This window comes from Neomonachus schauinslandi, chromosome 11, assembly GCF_002201575.2.
Source record: "Neomonachus schauinslandi chromosome 11, ASM220157v2, whole genome shotgun sequence".
NCBI lineage: Eukaryota > Metazoa > Chordata > Mammalia > Carnivora > Phocidae > Neomonachus > Neomonachus schauinslandi.
The window spans coordinates 15,938,902-15,958,058 of NC_058413.1; the positions used below are offsets into that span (position 1 = coordinate 15,938,902).

Consider the following 19,157-nt stretch of genomic DNA (forward strand, 5'->3'; position numbering starts at 1 on the left):
ATTTCCAAATTGCCTGTGCACTAGGTTTGGGCATTGAGAACATGAGATAAGGTGATTTCAATCATTTATCCAGTAGATCCTTAATAAATACCTTGGGTATCAAAAAAGCCAGTTTTCAAGACAGTTCTCTGCCCTCAGAGGGCTTCAGATCTATGTACAGGCAATCACAGTGTCCATTATGGGAAGTACCGGGTAGTCTGACCACACATGGGAGGGACACCCAGCTCATTCTTAAGAGTATTCTAGAAAGTTTCCTAGAAGAGTTGACATTCAGTCTGAGACCTAAAATCCTAATAAAGTTAGCCTGACAAAAGTTTTGGGGGAAGAATAAAAATGTCCCCGGCAGAGGGTAGAGCCCATATGCAAATCCAGTATGGAGAGATGCATGTAAGCCTAAGGAACCACAAGGCAATTTGGTGTAGCTGATCATACTGGGCCATGTAACTGACTCAGGCTAGGGTAAGAGGTGAGGCTGGAGAAGCCCATTGTGCCACAGGCCGTGGAGCCTTCTAGACTATGTAGGAATTTGGGCCTTATTCCAGGAACAACGGGGATCCATGAAAACATTTCCAAACAAATACTTGAAATGATCAGATTTTTGTTTTAGAAAATTCCCTCTTGTCATTGTGTGGAGAATAGATTGGAGATGATCAAGACTGTGGGCAAGAAGAATAGTTAGGACATCATCAACAATAATAGCTAATGTTTGAAGACTCCTGCTATGTGCCGTTTACTCTGCTAGGCACCTTCTGTGGGTTATCTATTTTAATCCCCACAACAGCCCTGTAAAAGTAGTTATTATTTTTTTTTTTTAGGTAGGGAACCTAGGGCTTAGTCCCTGTTTGGGTCATGACCCATGAGTAGGTTGTGTGAAATCAATTTAATGGATTGTGACCAGAGTTTTTAAATAAAATGAATAAAACAGAATATGAAACATTAGAGTACATTGCACATATGTAATGTCTCATGAAGTTTTTGTCTTACAGAGATATAGGTCTATGTCTATATGCATGTACTGGTTACAGTAAGAAATGTATTCCCTACTGTGTGTCTGCAGCAGCCAACACAGGGTCATCTTAAGTTCAGCTAAATATTCAGATTCATGGGACTGTCAAGGCCCACACTTCAACACAAGACAGAAACCAGAGCTTACCAGCAAGACAGCATCAGACATTTTTTGTCAGCCTGTATGGCAGTCTCCACAGCTGTTCAGTGATAGCTCAGGTGCAGGGAAACGGTGGAAGAGCCATCCTGGCATAGAAGCCTTACGCCACACAGGAACCAGTGTATCTTGTAACAGTTCCATAGCCATGGCTTTCAAGGTCCCCACACTGGACATGCCCAGTTACAGAAGTCAACCCCACTTCATGAAGCCCAAAGCATGGTGTCCCATCAAGTATTTATAATTCTCCCCATTCAGATTCAACTTAGCCGTAAGGGATCATTTTTACCATAAGCAATGTTGCCTGGTAACATAGTTGACATTCTTACCCTTAATCAGGTTTCCAGGGGAACAGAGCTGGAGAGTTAACTGCAGGTCAAACTTTCATGCATAAGGGGAAAAGATTTTGCCCACAGGGTCACTGTACAGAAAGTTCGAAAAATGCTGGCTTAAATCAGGTATGTTACCTGAGGTTAGCCAGCTAGTAAGGGGTAGGAACCAGGATTTGAACCTAGGCACGGCTGACCCCATGTTTTTAATCATAATTTTTTATCACTGTTCCAGTAAGCCAAACATGAGGTAGAGCGATGGCAGGATGAGGATAGAAAGTAGCCATATTTGAGAAGGATTTAGGAAGTAGAGGTACAGTAGGGAACATCAAGAATGGTTCTGAAGTTTATTTAGCAGGAAAAGACCATTTCCTGAGGGGATGATAATAGGAGGAAGGAGAGAGTTGGAGGAAGAAATAGGTGAGTTTTAGACATGTTGATTTTTTATTGTTGTTGTTTTTAAAGATTTTATTTTTAAGTAATCTCTACACCCAACGTGGGGCTCAAACTCACAACCCCAAGATCAAGAGTCGCACACTCCACTGACTGAGCCAGCCAGGAGCCCCTAGACATGTTGAATTTTAATTTCTTGGGAGACTTCCAAGTAGAGATATATGACAGGCAGTTGAGTATATGGTTCTGAAGTTCAAGAAATGTCTGGTCCTGAGATACCAAGTATGGACGTCTTCAGTACATAGATGGTAATTGAATCCATGGGATGGGTGAGAACTCCCAGGAAGAGTGAGGAGATTGGTAAGAAAAGAGGTTCCAGGACAAACTCTGAGAAATACTTACATTTAGATTGGGCAGAGGAAGAGGAAGCCCACAAAGGTGACTTAGAGGAGCAGCCAAGAACAGGGAGTTAGAGAGCAAGGAATCACCCTGAATTGAAGCCACGGACGTGAAGAAATTTAGAATGTGAATTAAGACCAGCGGCAGCATTATTACCATACTGGGCACAATTCCTGGGTGAGACCAGCCTCTGGATTAGGCATTTGACCTCAGCCTGAAGAGGCAGCATGGTATGGGAGAGGAAGCTAAGGTTTGGATTCAGAAGAACCACGTTGGAGGGTAACATTTGGACCCTCTTAAGAGCTGATGAGTCTTTTATAAGATTATATATCCTGACAACCATAGAATTAATAACACCAAAATGAATATTAATAAATATTGGTACTAAATACCATTTCACATACAAAGTGTGAAAAACCTGGCAGTGTCTTAGACTTACAAGACTTGAGAAGTTTCTTTAAGTAATATAATTATCCTCTCTTTCCCCATAGGTTCGACCCAAGCCTGTGGCCCAGAATAACATTCCTATTGCCCCAGCACCTCCTCCCATGCTTGCAGCTCCTCAACTTATCCAGAGGCCCGTCATGCTGACCAAGTTCACCCCCACGACCCTCCCTACCTCCCAGAATTCCATCCACCCCGTCCGTGTCGTCAATGGGCAGACTGCAACCATAGCCAAAACGTTCCCCATGGCCCAGCTCACCAGCATTGTGATAGCTACTCCAGGGACCAGACTCGCTGGACCTCAGACTGTACAGCTTAGCAAGCCAAGCCTTGAAAAACAGGTACAGGCAGAGTATGCATCTGCTTCGGGCAATAGTAGCCTTGCCGTTGAGGCTGGGCTGGCTCTGAGAATGCTTTATCTCAGCACCATTGTCAGTAACCTGTTGCTTATCATGTGATCATTTATCCACAGTGCAAAAGGGCTAATCTTACTGAAGAAAGTTGGGTTGCTTTTCCCACCATCCCCTTCCAGGTGGATTCAGATTCCTGTGGGAGTGAGCTCCCCCTGCTGGTTCTGAGCTGAAATTCACAGATGGGTTCTGGTGCTCTCCGGAAGCACAGAGATATATAATACACAGAAAATGGCATATTAGTAAGGGCCCAATAAGAATCCAGATGAGGATATGACTGTGAAAGTCAGGAAGACTAAACAAAACGGGGAAAGGAATTTCATTTGACAGATTTCCCCTGGTTATTACAGATAATGAAGAACCAAATGAAAAAAATTAAAATTTCTAAAAAGCATTTTTTTTAACTCTAGAGAATACAGCTGTTTTAGCCCAAATATTGAAGTCTCTCATGTATATTTCTAAAGTCAGATTTTCTCTTAAAAACACAAGGCTAGAGAAATACAAGTAACCTCCAAAAATACTTAAGGGTTCTGTGACAGAAGACTTCTAAAAACAAGAAAAAGAATTTATAGGCAGTTAACCATATTCTATTTAAAGAAAGACCAATGATGAGAAAGAAGAATTTTGCAAAGAAAAGCATCCTCTTTCAAGAAAGTTGCTTTAAAAAGTCATTGACCTATTTCTAATTGCTCAGGCTTGAGTTCTCATTCATCTGAAAATAGTCTCTGGTGATCCTGAATCTTCTGCTTCTGGATGGCTGACCATGATTCAGAGAGGCTGGCCAGATGGTGGGAATGAGGGGCTTCCTGCTGCCTTGGCCTTCTTGAACAGAGGATCCTTATGCATCAAGCACCCGGCTTTCTAACCAGACAGCTCATAAATGCAGCAGACCTTGCACTAAAAAGCTGGGTACTAAAACCTCATGCTCAGAAAACACAAGGGAAAACAGATCTCTTTTCCTGCGGAGCCTACTCAAACCCCAGAAAATGCTTTAAGGAACATTCAGAAATAAATTAGTTATGTATGTTTTATGTCCTAAGTTTTCAAACTTAGTATCAGCAGAACTTCATTATTAAAATATGATAGTGAAGTGCTCAAGCTGGGAAGTTTGAGTAGGAGTGTGTTTAGAGATCAGCTGCCCTCGTGTCCTGTGCTGGTTTCCAGAGAGCTGGTGAAAGAGCCTTAGAGTTCCAAAGAATGTGGTTTCAAAACTCTCTTTTAGATTACTAAATAGTATTTTTCTCTGACCTCTTTTTTGATAAAGATACTTTTAGGAGACTTACTTTTTCAGTTTCATTTTAATTTTACATTTCTTATTTTTCTGATTACATCTACAATAATATATATTCCTTATTAAAGAAAACTCAAACATTACAAAAATATGTAATGTACAAAATGCATCCACCCCATCATCTATGGGAAGAGTAAACTTCCCCCATAATTCTAACCCCTGACACTTAAACAATACATAAACAGTTCAGATTATATTCCTCTACATATTTTCTCTGCACCTACTAACATTTTTAAAGCAAAAACCAAAATTAAACAATATATATTTTGTAGCTTGCTTTTTTTTCATATTGGATCTTGAATATCTTTTCATGTTCTGGCCTTACATGTTCATAGAGCTTTTAATTTTAATTATAATCCCATAAAAAGGTACCCAGGAATTCTTAAAAATTAAAAAAAAAAAAAGAGTTTCTTTCCTAGCAGTAAATTCCATGGTCTCTCTTCTTGTTGATCTAATGGAGGCATCCAGTCATCGCTCTTTTAGTTTAGCAGACCACCTGCCCTAACAGGCTTGCAGGTTACTAAGCTCAGTCAGCAGGGGTGCTCTTTAGACCAGACTCCATTCTCAGAATCCTCTGACTTCAGATCTTTCTCCTATCCTTCTTTTCTGTGTTTCATTTCCAGGCTCACATTTATAGTGATTAGGAGATCTCATAGATGGGCTAAGAGTGAAGCAGTATAAATATTGTAGCCACAGAGGTACTACTCACAGTCTGCTCATTGAGTTATCAAAACCTGTGTCCAACATTCTCTGTGTCACCAGGCCAGATGGGTTCCTGTTTTCTTCTGTTTCCTTTAGGGTGATAACATTCATTTAATAAAAATGTGTTGATTACCTGCCAGCTACTATGCTGAATGTGATGCCTGAATACAAGGGTGGCTAAATCAAAGCCTAAACCCTCACAGACCTCAGTGTGTAGTGCATTTAGGACAGGTACGGATGGAGGCTTTGCCTCCAGGGGAGGAAGCATGGCAAGCTGTGTGGTTTCAAAGGCCTCCCATCTTGGCACAGAAAAGGAAGAAGGCAGTGCCAGTTATGACAACAGTGTCTAACGTCTCCTTCCCCTGTCAGGCATTACCAGCTTCCTTATCCACCCGAGGTAAGAGCTTCCCTGTCTTACCCTTATTAGAAGCCACATTACATTGTGGCTCTGAAAACATGAGTGCTAGAGTTTAAAGAGTTGAGGCTGGAAACATGTTTTTGGCGGAAAAGCAGAGCCAGACAAACTTACATCCCCCATACCACTGCCTTTTATGTCCCGACTCTCTAGCACTCTATGAAATGGGGCTAAACACCTGCTAATGATGCACTGAAGTAAAGCATTTAAAGTCTATTAGACTGATGCAGTTAGTTCTCAGGAATTATGTTTGTATTTTATCTACTTCACCCTCCCCCTGCAACAGAGACCTCCGTGTAGGTCCCCAAGGTAAGCTACTGAAGAAAAGTCCTGGGTTCTTTGGGAAAAAACTGCCAGATTGCCACCCATTCCCCTACTTCTATATGTTGCATGGGAACTTACACTAGATCCTCTAAAAGAAGAGTGCTTCCAAGATGAGAATATTATCCAATGTATTATCCTCAAATCCCAGTCTTCCCTCTTAGGAAACGTGAGCTGGTGACTCTTTACCTTCCACTTTAATACTAATGCTCTAGCAGGAAAAATAGATCCAAGTGACCAGAGATGGATTTTGCTTTACCTTCAGTCCAAATTTATTCAACCGTGATTGATGAAACTATTTTGACATTTATTTATTTGCAAGTGACTAATTTTGATTATTCATGCAGCCACGTTTCAGAAGATGAATTTGAAATTCAGGGTATAAATGGTTAACTTAGTTTTTCTAATCTTGTTCAGAGTGTTTGATTTATATCTTTATCATACCAAAAAGAAGAGGATTTCTAAATTAAAATAGTCATGGGTGCAAAGCAGTAAATATAAATGAGTAAAGCAGGCTGGAAGTAACATGTAGACTTTTATTTTTCAATTTTCAGTGGGAGCACGAGTAAAGAGATATCCCACTTTTATTCTTAATTTCTCTTTGAAATAGTAAGACAAGCATGATAAAATTGACAATTTGGCCTTGGTGTCAACAAGACCAAAGAAGGTGGAAGAGACTGTGGTAAGCCAGAAAGTAATATATGCCATCTCAAGGAAGCAACTACTTCTTGACAATAGCCAATTTTTTTTATCATATGGAAACTTTTCCTTTAAGAAAGGCCAAAAATCCAGATATTTTGAGAAATCACCTAGTTTTAAAAATACTGATAACTGTTTAAACACCATGTAGGCAAAAAATAGCAATTGCAGGGCAGCTTCACCTCTGGATAAATGGTTTATAATGTCTGACAAAGACCAAACCAAGCTAAAAGCTTACTTGTTTTTGTTTGTTTCCTTTTTTTTTTTTCACTTGGGTGAAATTCATACCACATAAAATTAACCATGTTGAAATGAAGAATTCAGTGGCATTTAGTACATTTACAGTGTTGTGCAACCACCACCTCTGTCTAGTTCCAAAACATTCTCATTACTCCAAAACAAAACCCAGTATCTCTTAAGTAATTACTCCGTTTGCTCTTCTCCCTGCCTCTGGCAGCCACAAATCTACTTTTTGTATCTATAGATTTACCTCTTCTGGATATTTCATATAGATGGAATCATATAATGTGTTGCCTTTTGTATCTGGCTTCTCTTAATTAGCATAGTATTTTCCAGATTCATCCACATCCTAACATGTATCAGTACTTCATTTCTTTTTAATGGCTGAATAATAGTCCACTGTATATATACCACAACTTGTTTATCCATTCATCCATTGATGGACATTTGGGCTATTTCTACCTTTTGGCTATTGGGAATAATGCTGCTATGAATATTCATATACAAATATTTGTTTGAATATCTGTTTTCTAGTCCCTGGGGGTCTATACCTAAGTGGAATTGCTGGATCATGTTAACAGTTCCATGTTTAACTTTTTAAGGAACTGCCAAACTGTTTCCAGAGCAGCTGAATCCTTTTCCATTCCCACCAGCAATGTATGAGCATGTCATTTTCTCTGCATCCTTGGTAATACTTATTATTATTTTCTTTTTAAAAATTACAGCTATCCAGGGCACCTGGGTAGCTCAGTCGTTAAGCATCTGCCTTCAGCTCAGGTCATGATCCCAGGGTCCTGGGATCGAGCCTCGCATCAGGCTCCCTGCTCTGCGGGAGGCCTGCTTCTCCCCCTTCTACTCCCCCTGCTTGTGTTCCCTCTCGCTGTGTCTCTCTGTGTCAAATAAATCAATAAAAATCTTTAAAATAAATAAATAAAAATAAAAATTACAGCTATCCAGGGCACCTGGGTGGCTCAGTCGTTAAGCATCTGCCTTCAGCTCAGGTCATGATCCCAGGGTGCTGGGATCGAGCCCTGCGTCGGGCTCCCTGCTCCACGGGAAGCCTGCTTCTCTCTCTCCCCCGCTCCCCCTGCTTGTGTTCCCTCTCTCACTTTGTCTCTCTCTGTCAAATAAATAAAATCTTAAAAAAAAATTATAGCCATCCTAGTGGGTATGAAGTGGTATTGCATTGTGGTTTTGATTTGCATTTCATTAATTATTAAAATTGTTGGACATCTTGTGCTTGTTGGCCATTTATATATTTTCTTTAGAGAAACATCCAAGTTCTTTGCCAATTTCTATGTTAGGTTGTTTGTCTTTTTGTTGTTGAGTTGTAAAGGTTCTTTGTATAATCTGAATACTAGACTCTTATCAGATTTGCAGGTATTTTTTTCCTCCCATTCTGTAGGTTGTCTTTTCACTTTTTTTTTTTCTGGAAGCCTGTACTTTCCTCATTATATGGGTAGTGTCCTTTGATACACAAAACTATTTAATTTTTTTTTTTTTAAGATTTTATTTATTTATTTTTTATTTTTTGACAGAGAGAGACACAGCAAGAGAGGGAACACAAGCAGGGGGAGTAAGAGAGGGAGACGCAGGCTTCCCGCCAAGCAGGGAGCCCGATGCAGGGCCCGATCCCAGGACCCCGAGATCATGACCTGAGCCCAAGGCAGACGCCCAACGACTGAGCCACCCAGGCGCCCCTAAAACTATTTAATTTTGATGAAGTCCAATTTATCTTTTTTCTTTTGTTGCTTGTGGTTTTTATGTCACATCTAGGAATCTATGGTCACATCTAAGAAAATGAAGATTTACCCCTAATTTTTCTTCTAAGGAGTTGTATGGTTTTAGCTTTTATATTTAGGTTAGTAGTTCATTTTGACTTAATTTTTGTACAGAATGTGAGATAAGGGCCCAGTTTCATTCTTTTGCCTGTGGATATCCATTTCTTCTGGCACCGTTTTGTTGAAGAGGCTTTCCCCATTTGAATGCTCATGGCACTGTTATTGAAAACCAGTTGGCCATTGATGTATGGATTTATTTCTGGACTCTCAATCCTGTTCTTTTGGTCTGTAGATCTATCTTTATGCCAGGACCAACCAGACTCTCCTAATTACTGTGATTTTGTAGTAAGTTTTGAAATTGGGACGTGTGAGTCCTCCAACGTTTTTCTTTTTCAATATTGTTTTGGCTATTCATGGTTCCTTGCAATTCCTACATGAATTTGAGAATTGGTTTTTTCAATTCTTCTGCCGAGAAAAGGCTGTTGGAATTTTAATAGAAATTAAAGATATTGAATCTGTAGGTTGCTTTGCATAGCGTTGTTAACAATATTAAGTCTTCCAGTTCTTGAACATGGATTTCTTTCCATTTATTTAGGTTTTCTTTATTTCTTTCAGCAGTGGTTTATGGTTTGCAGTGCACAAGTCTTTTATCTCCATAGTTAAATTTATTCCTAGGTATTTTATTCTTTGGGGTGCTATTATAAATGTCATTGTTTTCTTAATTTCCTATTACAATTGTTCATTACTGTTTATAGCAATACAGCTGATTTTTGTGTTCATCTTGTACCTTGCAACTTTGCTGAGTTTCTTATTAGCTCTAGTAATTGTTTGTGGATTCTTTGGTATTTCTGTATGTAAGATCACATCCTATGCAAATAGAGATAGGTTTAGATTGTCCTTTCCAATTTGGATGCCTCTTACGTCTTTTCTTGCCTAATTGCTCTGACTAGAACTTCCACCACAATGTTGAATAGCACTGATGGAAGTGGACATACTTCTCTTGTTTCCAATCTCAGAGGAAAAGCTTTTAGTCTTTTGCCATTGAGTATGATGTTAGCTGTGGTTTCTCATTCATGCCCTTTATAAAGCTGAGGAAGTTTCCTTCTATTCCTAGCTTTCTGAGTGTTTTATCATGAATGAGTGTTCAGTTGCTTTTTCTGCATTAATTGAGATGGTTGTGTGCTGGGGGTTGCCCTCATTTATTAATGTGGTGTATTACACTCCTTTCATTCCTGGGATAAGCTCTACTTTGTCATGGTGTATCATCCTTTTATTTTATTTTTTTAAGAATTTATTTACTTAGTAGAGAGCATGCAAATGCAGGGGAGAGGGGCAGGGGGAGGGGCAGAAGGAGAGGGAGAGGAAGAGGGAAAGAATCCCAAGCAGACTCCACGTTGATTGCAGAGCCCGACATGGGGCTCAATCTCACGATCCCAAGGTCATGACTAGAACAGAAACCAAGAATTGGGTGCTCAACTGACTGAGCCACCCAGCTGCCACTGTATCATCCTTTTAATATGCCGTGAGATTCAGTTTGCAAGTATTTTATTAAGAATTTTTCTCTATATTCATAAGGGACATTGGTCTGTATTTTCTATTTTGGGGGTGTCTTTTGCTTTGGTATCAAGGTAGTACTTGTATAGAACAAGTTATAGAACAAGGCTGTATAGAACAAGTTAGAAAGTGTTAATCCTTTAAATGTTTGGTAGAATTCACCAGTGAAGCTGTCTGGTTCTGGACTTTTGGGGGAGGATTTTAATTACTGTTTCAATTTCTTTAGCTGTTACAGGTCTGTTGAGATTCTCCATTTCTTCTTGAGTCAGTTTTGGTAATTTGTGTGTTCGGAGGAATTTGCCCATTACACCTATATTATTTAATTTGTTGGTAGTTCTTCAGTGTACTCTTTCCTAGTCCTTTTTATTTCTATAAGATTGGTAGTAATGTCCCCACTTCTACTTATGATTTTTGTGGTTTGTGTCTTCTCCTTTTTTTTTTCTTAGTCTGTCCAACTAAAGGTTTCTTAGTTTTGTTGATCTTTTGAAAGAATCAACTTTTGGTTTCATTGATTCTATTGTTTTTGTGTTCTCCATTTCATTTATTTCTACTGTAACTTTTATTATTTTCTTCCTTCTGCTAGCTTTGGGTTTAGTTCTTCTTTTTCTAGTTCCTTAAAGGTTTTTCTAGTTCTTTAAGGTTTAAAGTGAGGTTATTGGCTTGAGATCTTTGTTATTTTTTAATGTAAACTGTTAGAGCTGTAAATTTCCTCCTGAGCACTACTTTCACTGCATCACATCAGTTTTGGTATATTGAGTTTTCATTTTTATTCTTCTCAAGGTATTTTCCAATTTCTCTGGCTGTTTCTTCTTTGACCCATTGGTTGTTTAAGAGTGTGTTGTTTAGGGGCGCCTGGGCGGCTCAGTCGTTAAGCGTCTGCCTTCGGCTCAGGTCATGATCCCAGGGTCCTGGGATCGAGCCCCACATTGGGCTCCCTGCTTGGCAGAAAGCCTGCTTCTCCCTCTCCCACTCCCCCTGCTTGTGTTCCCTCTCTCGCTGTCTGTCTCTCTGTCAAAAAATAGATAAAATCTTAAAAAAAAAAAAAAAGGTGTTGTTTAGGTTCCACATATTTTAAAGTTTTCCAGTTTTCCTTTATCATTGATTTCTAGCTTCTTTACATTGTAAGTCAGAGAAGATACTTTGTGTTACTTAAGTCTTTTAAAATTTATTAGGATTTGTTTTGTGGCCTAAAACATGGTCTGTCCTAGAGAATGTTTCATGTATACTTGAGAATGTGTATTCTATTGTTGTTGAGTGAACTGTTCTTTATATGTCTGTTAGAGTTAGTTGGTTTAGTGTTGTTCCGGTCCTCTGTTTCCTTACTGATCTTTATAAAGATTTTGTTTATTTATTTGAGAGAGAGCAGGAGGGGCAGAGAGAGAGGGAGAAGCAGACTCCCTGCTGAGTGGGGAGCCCAGTGCAGGGCTCAGTCTCAGGACCCTGAGATCAGGACCTGAGCTGAAGTCAGATGCTTAACTGACTGAGACACCCAGGCGCCCCTCCTTACTGATCTTTTATCTACACGTTCTTTCCATTCTTTAAAGCGAAGTATTAAAGTCTCCAATTATTATTATAGAACTTTTATTTCTTCATTTCTGTCAATATTTGCTTCATATATATGAGAATCTGTTGTTTGGTGCATACATATTTAAAATTGTCACATCTTCTTCATGAATTGACCCTTTTATCAATATATAATGACCTTCCTTGTCTCCTGTAACAATTTTTGGCTCAAAGTGAATTTCGTCTGATACTAGCATAGCCATCCCTGTACTGTTTTGGTTACTGTTTGCATGGAATATCTTTTTTCATTCTTTGACTTTCAACCTTTTTGTAACTTTGGCTCAAAGATGAGTCTATTATAGACAGCACATATTTCAGATCATTTTTTTTTTTTTATCCATTCTGTCACTCTCTTTTAATTGGTGGGTTTAACCCAGTTACATTTAAAGTGATTGCTGATAAGAAAGGACTTACGCCATTTTGCTGTTTGTTTTCTACATGTCTTATGTCTTCTTTGTTCCTTAGTTCCTCCAATACTGCCTTTTTTGTGTTTGGTTTTTCTTTCTAGTGCACACTTTTGATGCCCTCATTTCCTTTTCTGTATATATTTTAGTTATTTTCTTAGTTAATTACCATGGGGATTATAGTTAACATTCATAAATTTTTAACAATTGAAATGATACCAGCTCAGCTTTTTTTTTTTTAAGATTTTATTTATTTATTTGAGAGAGAGACACAGTGAGAGAGGGAACACAAGCAGGGGGAATGGGAGAGGGAGAAGCAGGCTTCCCATGGAGCAGGGAGCCCGATGCGGGGCTCGATCCCAGGACCCTGGGATCATGACCTGAGCTGAAGGCAGATGCTTAACTGACTGACCCACCTAGGTGCCCCTATTTTATTATTTTTTAAGTTTTTATTTTAATTTCTGTTAGTTAACATACAGTATTATATTAGTTTTAGGAGTACAAAATAGTGATTAAACAGTTCCATACATCACCTGGTACTCATCACGACAAGTGCACTCCTTAATCCCCTTCACCTATTCACCTATTTAACTCATCCCCCCACCCCCCTGCCCTCTGGTAACCATCATTTTGTTCACTATAATTAAGAGTTTATTTCTTCATTTGTCTTTCTCTTTTTTCCCCTTTGCTCATTTGTTTTGTTTCTTAAATTCCACATAGGAGTGAAGTCATATGGTATTTGTCTTTCTCTGACTTATTTTGTTTAGCATTATATTCTCTAGATCCATCCATTTCATTGAAAATGGCAAGATGTCATTCTTTTTTATGGCTGAATAATATTTCATTATATATAATATCTATATACATACACACACACACACACACCACACTTCTTTATCCATTCATCCAACAAAGGGGTGCATGTATCCTTTTGAATTCCTGTTTTTGTATTCTTTGGGTAAATATCCAGCAGTGGGATTGCTGGATCCATAGGGTAGTTCTGTTTTTAACTTTCTGAGGAACCTCCATACTGTTTTCCAGAGTGGCTGCACCAGTTTGCATTCCCACCAGTAGTGCAAGAAGATTCCTTTTTTCCCCATCCTTCTCAACACTTAATTGTTTCTTGTGTTTCTGATTTTAGCCATTCTGACAGATGTGAGGTGATATCTCATTGTGGTTTAGATTTTGTTTCCCTGATGATATGTAATGATGAACATTTTTTCATGGGTCTGTTGACCATCTGGATGTCTTCTTTGGTGAAACGTCTGTTTATGTCTTTTGCCTATTTTTTAGTTGGATTATTTGTGTTTTGGATGTTGAGTTTTATAAGTTCTTTATATATCTTGGATACTAACCCTTTATCAGATACGTCATTTCAAATAGTGAAAGTTTTACTTTTTCCTTACCGACTTGGATGACTTTTATTTCTTTGTGTTGTCTGATTTTAGTGGCTAGGACTTCCAGTATTATGTTGAATAAAAGTGTTAAGAGTGGACATCCTTATCTTGTTCCTGACCTTAGGAGAAAAGTTCTCACTTTTTCCCCATTGAGGATGATGTTAGCTGTGGGTTTTTCATCTATGGCCTTTATTATGTTGAGGTATGTTCCCTCTAAGCCTACTTTGTTGAGGGTTTTTATCGTGAATGGATGTTGTTGTACTTTGTCAAATGCCTTTTCTGTGTCTATTGAAATGATCATATGGCTCTTATGCTTTCTCTTATTGATGGGATGTATCACGTTGATTGATTTGTGAGTATTGAACCACCCTTGCAACCCAGGAATAAGTCCCACGTAGTCATGGTGGTGAATGATTTTTTTAATGTATTGTTGAAATCAGTTTGCTAGTATTTTGTTGAGGGTTTTGCATTCATGTTCATCACAGATGTTGGCCTATAGTTCTCTTGTTAAGTGGTGTCTTTATTCAGATTTGGTATCAGGATAATACTGGCCTCATCAAATGAATTTGGAAGTTTTCCTTCCTTTTCTATTTTTTGGAATAGTTTGAGAAGAAAATGTATTAACTCTTCCTTAAATGTTTGATAGAATTCGCCTGTGAAGCCATCTGATCCTGACTTTTGTTTATTGGGAGTTTTTTCATTACTGATTCAATTTCTCTGCTGGTTATTGGTCTGTTCAAGTTTTCTATTTCTTCCTGTTTCACTTTTGGTAGCATAAGTTTCTAGGAATTTATCCACTTCTAGGTTGTCCAATTTGTTGGCATATAGTTTTTCATAATATTCTCTTATAATTGTATTTCTGTGGTTTTGGTAGTTACATCTCTTCTCTCATTTGTGATTTCATTTATTTGGGTCCTTTCTCTTTTTTTCTTGATAAGTCTGGCTAAGGGTTTATCAATTTTATTGATTTTTTTCAAAGAACCAGCTCTGGGCTTCATTGGTCTGTTTATTTTTTTTTTAGTTTCTATATCATTTATTTCTGCTGTAATCTTTATTATTTCCTTTCTTCTGCTGGTTTTAGGTTTTGTTTACTCTTCTTTTTCTAGCTCCTTTAGGTGTAAGCTTAGGTTATTTGAGATTTTTTTTACTCCTTGAGGTAGGCCTGTATTTGCTATATACTTCCCTCTTAGAACCGCTTTTGCTGCATCCCAGAGGTGTTGGACTGTTTTCATTTTAATTGGTTTCCATGTACTTTTTTGTTTCTTCTTTTTGTACTTTTATTTTTGTTTCTTCTTTTGTACTTCTTTTATTTCCTGGTTGACCCATTCATCGTTTAGTAGCATGTTATTTAACCTCCATGATTTTGTCGTCTTTCCAGATTGTGGTTGACTTCTATTTTCATAGCATTGTGGTCAGAAGAGATGCGTGGTATGACTTCAGTCTTAAATTTGTTGAGGCTTGTGTTGTGGCCTACTATGTGACCTATTCTGGAGAATGTTTTGTGTGCACTTGAAAAAAATGTGTATTCTACTGTTTTAGGATGAAATGTTCTGAATATATCTGTTAAATCCATCTGTTCCAGTGTGTTATTCAAAGCCACTGTTCCCTTGTTGATTTTCTGTTTGGATGATCTGCCCATCAATGTAAGTGAGATGTTAAAGTCCCCTATGACTATTGTATTATTATTGATTAGTTCATTTATGTTTATTATAAACTGTTTTATGTATTTTGGTGCTCCTATGTTGGGTGCATAAATACTTACAGTTGTTCTATCTTCTTGTTGGATTGTCCCCCTTATTATTATATAGTGTCCTTCTTTGTCTCTTGTTACAGACTTTGTTTTAAAGTCTTTTATCTGGGGCTCCCAGGTGGCTCAGTCAATTAAGCATCCAATTCTTGGTTTCAGCTCAGGTCATGATCTCTCAGGGTTATGAGATGGAGCCCCACATCGGGCTCTGCACTGGGTGTAGAACCTGCTTAAGATTCTCTCTCTCCCTCTCCCTGTGCCCTTCCCCCCATATGTGCACGCTCACACACTCTCTTTCTCTCTCAAATAAATAAATCTTTAAAGTCTTTATCTGATACAAGTATTGCTACTCTGGCTTTCTTTTGACATCCATTTCATTTGCATGATAGATATTTCTCCATCCCCTCACTTTCAGTCTGGTGGTGTCTTTAGGTCTAAAATGAGTCTCTTGTAGGCAACATATAGATGGGTCTTGTTTTTTTATCCACTCTGTCACCCTGTGTCTTTTGATTGGAGGCTTTTGTCCATTTATGTACAAAGTAATTATTGATAGATATATATTAATTGCCATTTTATTCCTTGTTTTGTGTTTTTTTCTGAGGATTTTCTCTGATCCCCTCTTGTCTTTCTCTTTCATGTTTTGCTGATTTTCTTTAGTGATATATTTGGATTTCTTTCTGTATATTCTTTGCATATTTATTAGTAGGTTTTTTTTTTTTTAATTAGTGGTTTTTTGATACATGGTTACCATTAGGTTATATACAACATGTTCTGCATATGGCAGTCTGTATATTAAGTTGATGGGACTCCCATTCTCCTCTCCTCCCCATGTTTTAGGTATATGTTGTTATATTTTATATCCTTTTTTTGTGAGTTCCTTGACTTACTTCCTTTACAGAAATACTCACTTTTATTGCTTTCGCATTTCCTACGTCTATACTGTCACTTTTGGTCTCTCCTTTCCACTCAAAGAGTCCCCTTTAATATTTCTTACAGGGCTGGTTTAGTGGTCATGAACTCCTTTAGTGTTTGTTTGTCTGGAAAACTCTTTATCTCTTCTTCTATTCTGAATGGTAGTCTTGCAGGATAGAGTATTCTTGGCTGCAGATTTTTCCCATTTAGCACTTTTTTTCTTTTTAAGATTTTATTTCTTTATTTGACAGAGAGAGACACAGCGAGAGAGGGAACACAAGCAGGGGGAGTGGGAGAGGGAGAAGCAGGCTTCCCGCCGAGCAGGGATCCCGATGTGGGGCTCAATCCCAGGACCCTGGGATCATGACCTGAGCCGAAGGCAGATGCTTAATGACTGAGCCATCCAGGCCCTCCCCGCCGCCTGCCATTTAGCACTCTGAATATATCATGCCACTCCCTCCTGGCTTTCAAAGTTTCTGTTGAAAATCTCCTGCTAGCCTTATGGGTTTTCCCGTGTAAGTTACTGACTTCTTTTTGTCTTGTCTTTTATTTATTTTATTTTATTTTATTTTATTTTTTTAAAGATTTTATTTATTTATTTGAGAGAGGGAGAGAATGAGAGACAGAGAGCACGAGAGGGAAGAGGGCAGAGGGGGAAGCAGACCCCCCGCTGAGCAGGGAGCCCGATGTGGGACTCGATCCCGGGACTCCAGGATCATGACCTGAGCCGAAGGCAGTCGCTTAAGCAACTGAGCCACCCAGGCGCCCTGTCTTGTCTTTTAAATTTTTTTCCTTGTCACTTTATTTTGCCAATTTAAATAATATGTCTTAGTATGGCTCTGCTTTTGTTGATTTTGATGGGAGTTCTCTGTGCCTCCTGGATCTGGATATCTGTTTCCTTCCCCAGATTGGGAATGTTTTCAAATATTTTTTCTTCAAATAAATTTTCTGCCTCCTTTTCTCTCTCTTCTTTATTTGGGACTCCTATAATACAAATGTATTATATTTGTTGGAGTCACTGAGTTCCCTAAGTGTATTCTCATTTTGTATAATTCTTTTTCTCTTTTATTCAGCTTAATTACTTTCCATTACTCTGTGTTATAGGTCACTAATTTGTTCCTCTGTTTCTTCCATCCTGCTATTCATTCCATTAAACATATTTCTCATTTCGTTTATTGAGCACTTTATCTCTGCTATGTTATTCCTTATCTCTCTGTTAAGGGTCTCACTCATGTCTTCCACTCTTTTCTCAAGTCCAGTGTGTATCCTTATGATCACTGCTTTAAATTCTCTATCAGGCATGTTACTGATATCTGTTTTGCTTAGATCTCTGGCTGTGGCCTTGTCCTGTTCTTTCATTTGGGATGGATAACTGTCTGTCTCCTCATTTTGTCTGCCCCTGTGTGTCTGTTTCTGTGTGTTAAGAAAGTCAGCTGTGTCTTCTGTTCTTCCAAGTAGTGACTTTATGAAGAAGTAGTCCTGGAGTGCCCTGCAGTACGGTGTCCCCTGTTCCCCAGAACCTGGCACTTGGGGAGAGTATCCTGTGTGTTGCTTACACCCTGCTGTTGAGTCTGAGTCACTTTTCCTTCAGTGCAGTCATCTGTCCTGACTCTTCGCCTCTTGTGGGCTGTGCTTGCTTTCTGTGGTATTCGTGAGATCCAGGCAGGCTCGCTCTGAGGGGTTGTGCCCACTGGGGAACTTGTGAGCGTGGGGCTGGTAGCACAGTTTTCCCTGGGCCACTAGACCTGTGATGAGTCTCCCGAAGTGCTATGGGTGGCCAGTGGAGTGAGGCTGAATGTGGCTGTGCCTGGTGCAGGACCGAGGGACTGAAGGGGGCATGCTGTATGCTGTGGCTAGGTGGAGCTTGCGCACTAACAAAATCTGCACTGAGCCCAGGGCCGAGACTAGCAGGCATGGAATGGGCCGGTCTTCTAGAGAACTCGTGGGCGTGGTGCCCTCCTAGCTGGGTAGGTAGCAAGTGTCTGTGCAGCACTGCCTCCTGCAGGTTTATGCTTAGGGGAAGGGTGGGGTTAGTGGAAAATGGCACCTGCAGCTCCTTTGTTTTTGGAGAAGTCTCCAACATGCTCCAAAATCAGTATGAACAAATCTGTCTCCCATTGGACGCAAGTGTTGTGCACATTGCCATTTTTATTTTGCCTCTTGGCTCGGGGTGCTGTCCCTTTAAGGGTGTTGACCCAGCTATCACTCACCCTCCTGGTTTGCTCAGTGCTGAGTCAGCTGACTTTTAAAGCTCCAGGCTCCAAGTCCCACTGGTTTAAAAAACTTACGAAATTCAGCCCCATTTTTGAAGCCAAACATTATGGGGCTCAGTCTTCCCCATGTGAGCTCCCTGGTGCAAGGGCCCATTTCTCTGCCATCTCCATGCGCACAGTTCCCTCCCTCCTGCAGGTAACCTCCCTCCACCTTTCTGAACTTCCTAACCTTTCAGATCCAGCTTCTTCTGTATATTTAGTTGGGGAGTTTGTTCTTCCAGTCTTCTGACTGCTCTCTGATTTATTGATTTGGACATGTTTGATATCTAGTTGTAAATGTAGGGACAGGGAGAGCTCAGGGTCCTTCTATTCTGCCATCTTCCCCCCAGACCGTGAATCTCTTTTAGTTTATTCTATATGGATGTCAGTGAGCTGCTTTGATGTGTAGATTCCTGTCTTTCATCAAATTTGGGAAGTTTTGAGCTGTTATTCCTTCAAGTATTATTTCTGCTTCTTTCTCTCTGTCTCTCTTCTCCCTGTGGGAGTCCATAATGCATATGTTGATAATGTCACACAGATCCCTTAGGTTCTGTTCATTTTTCTTCATGTTTTTCCTTTCTGTTCCTCAAACTGGATAATTTCAGTTGTCCTATCTTGAAGTGCACTGATTGTTTCTTTTGCCTGAACCCCTCTAGTGAATTTTTCATTTAAGCTTTTATACTTTTCAGCTCCAGAGTTTCTATTTGGTTCCTTTCGATAATTTCTGTCTCTTTATTGATAG

The 19,157-nt window shown here is 39.3% G+C and overlaps 1 protein-coding gene across 1 annotated transcript in view; it reads left to right on the forward strand.

The window, feature by feature from the left end:
- PHF21A (PHD finger protein 21A) overlaps positions 1 to 19,157 on the forward strand; it is a 165,255-nt gene that overhangs the window by 124,635 nt on the left and 21,463 nt on the right. Inside the window, 1 exon segment of the mRNA XM_044919192.1 lies at positions 2,775 to 3,068. Coding sequence (XP_044775127.1) covers positions 2,775 to 3,068 — 294 coding nt within the window.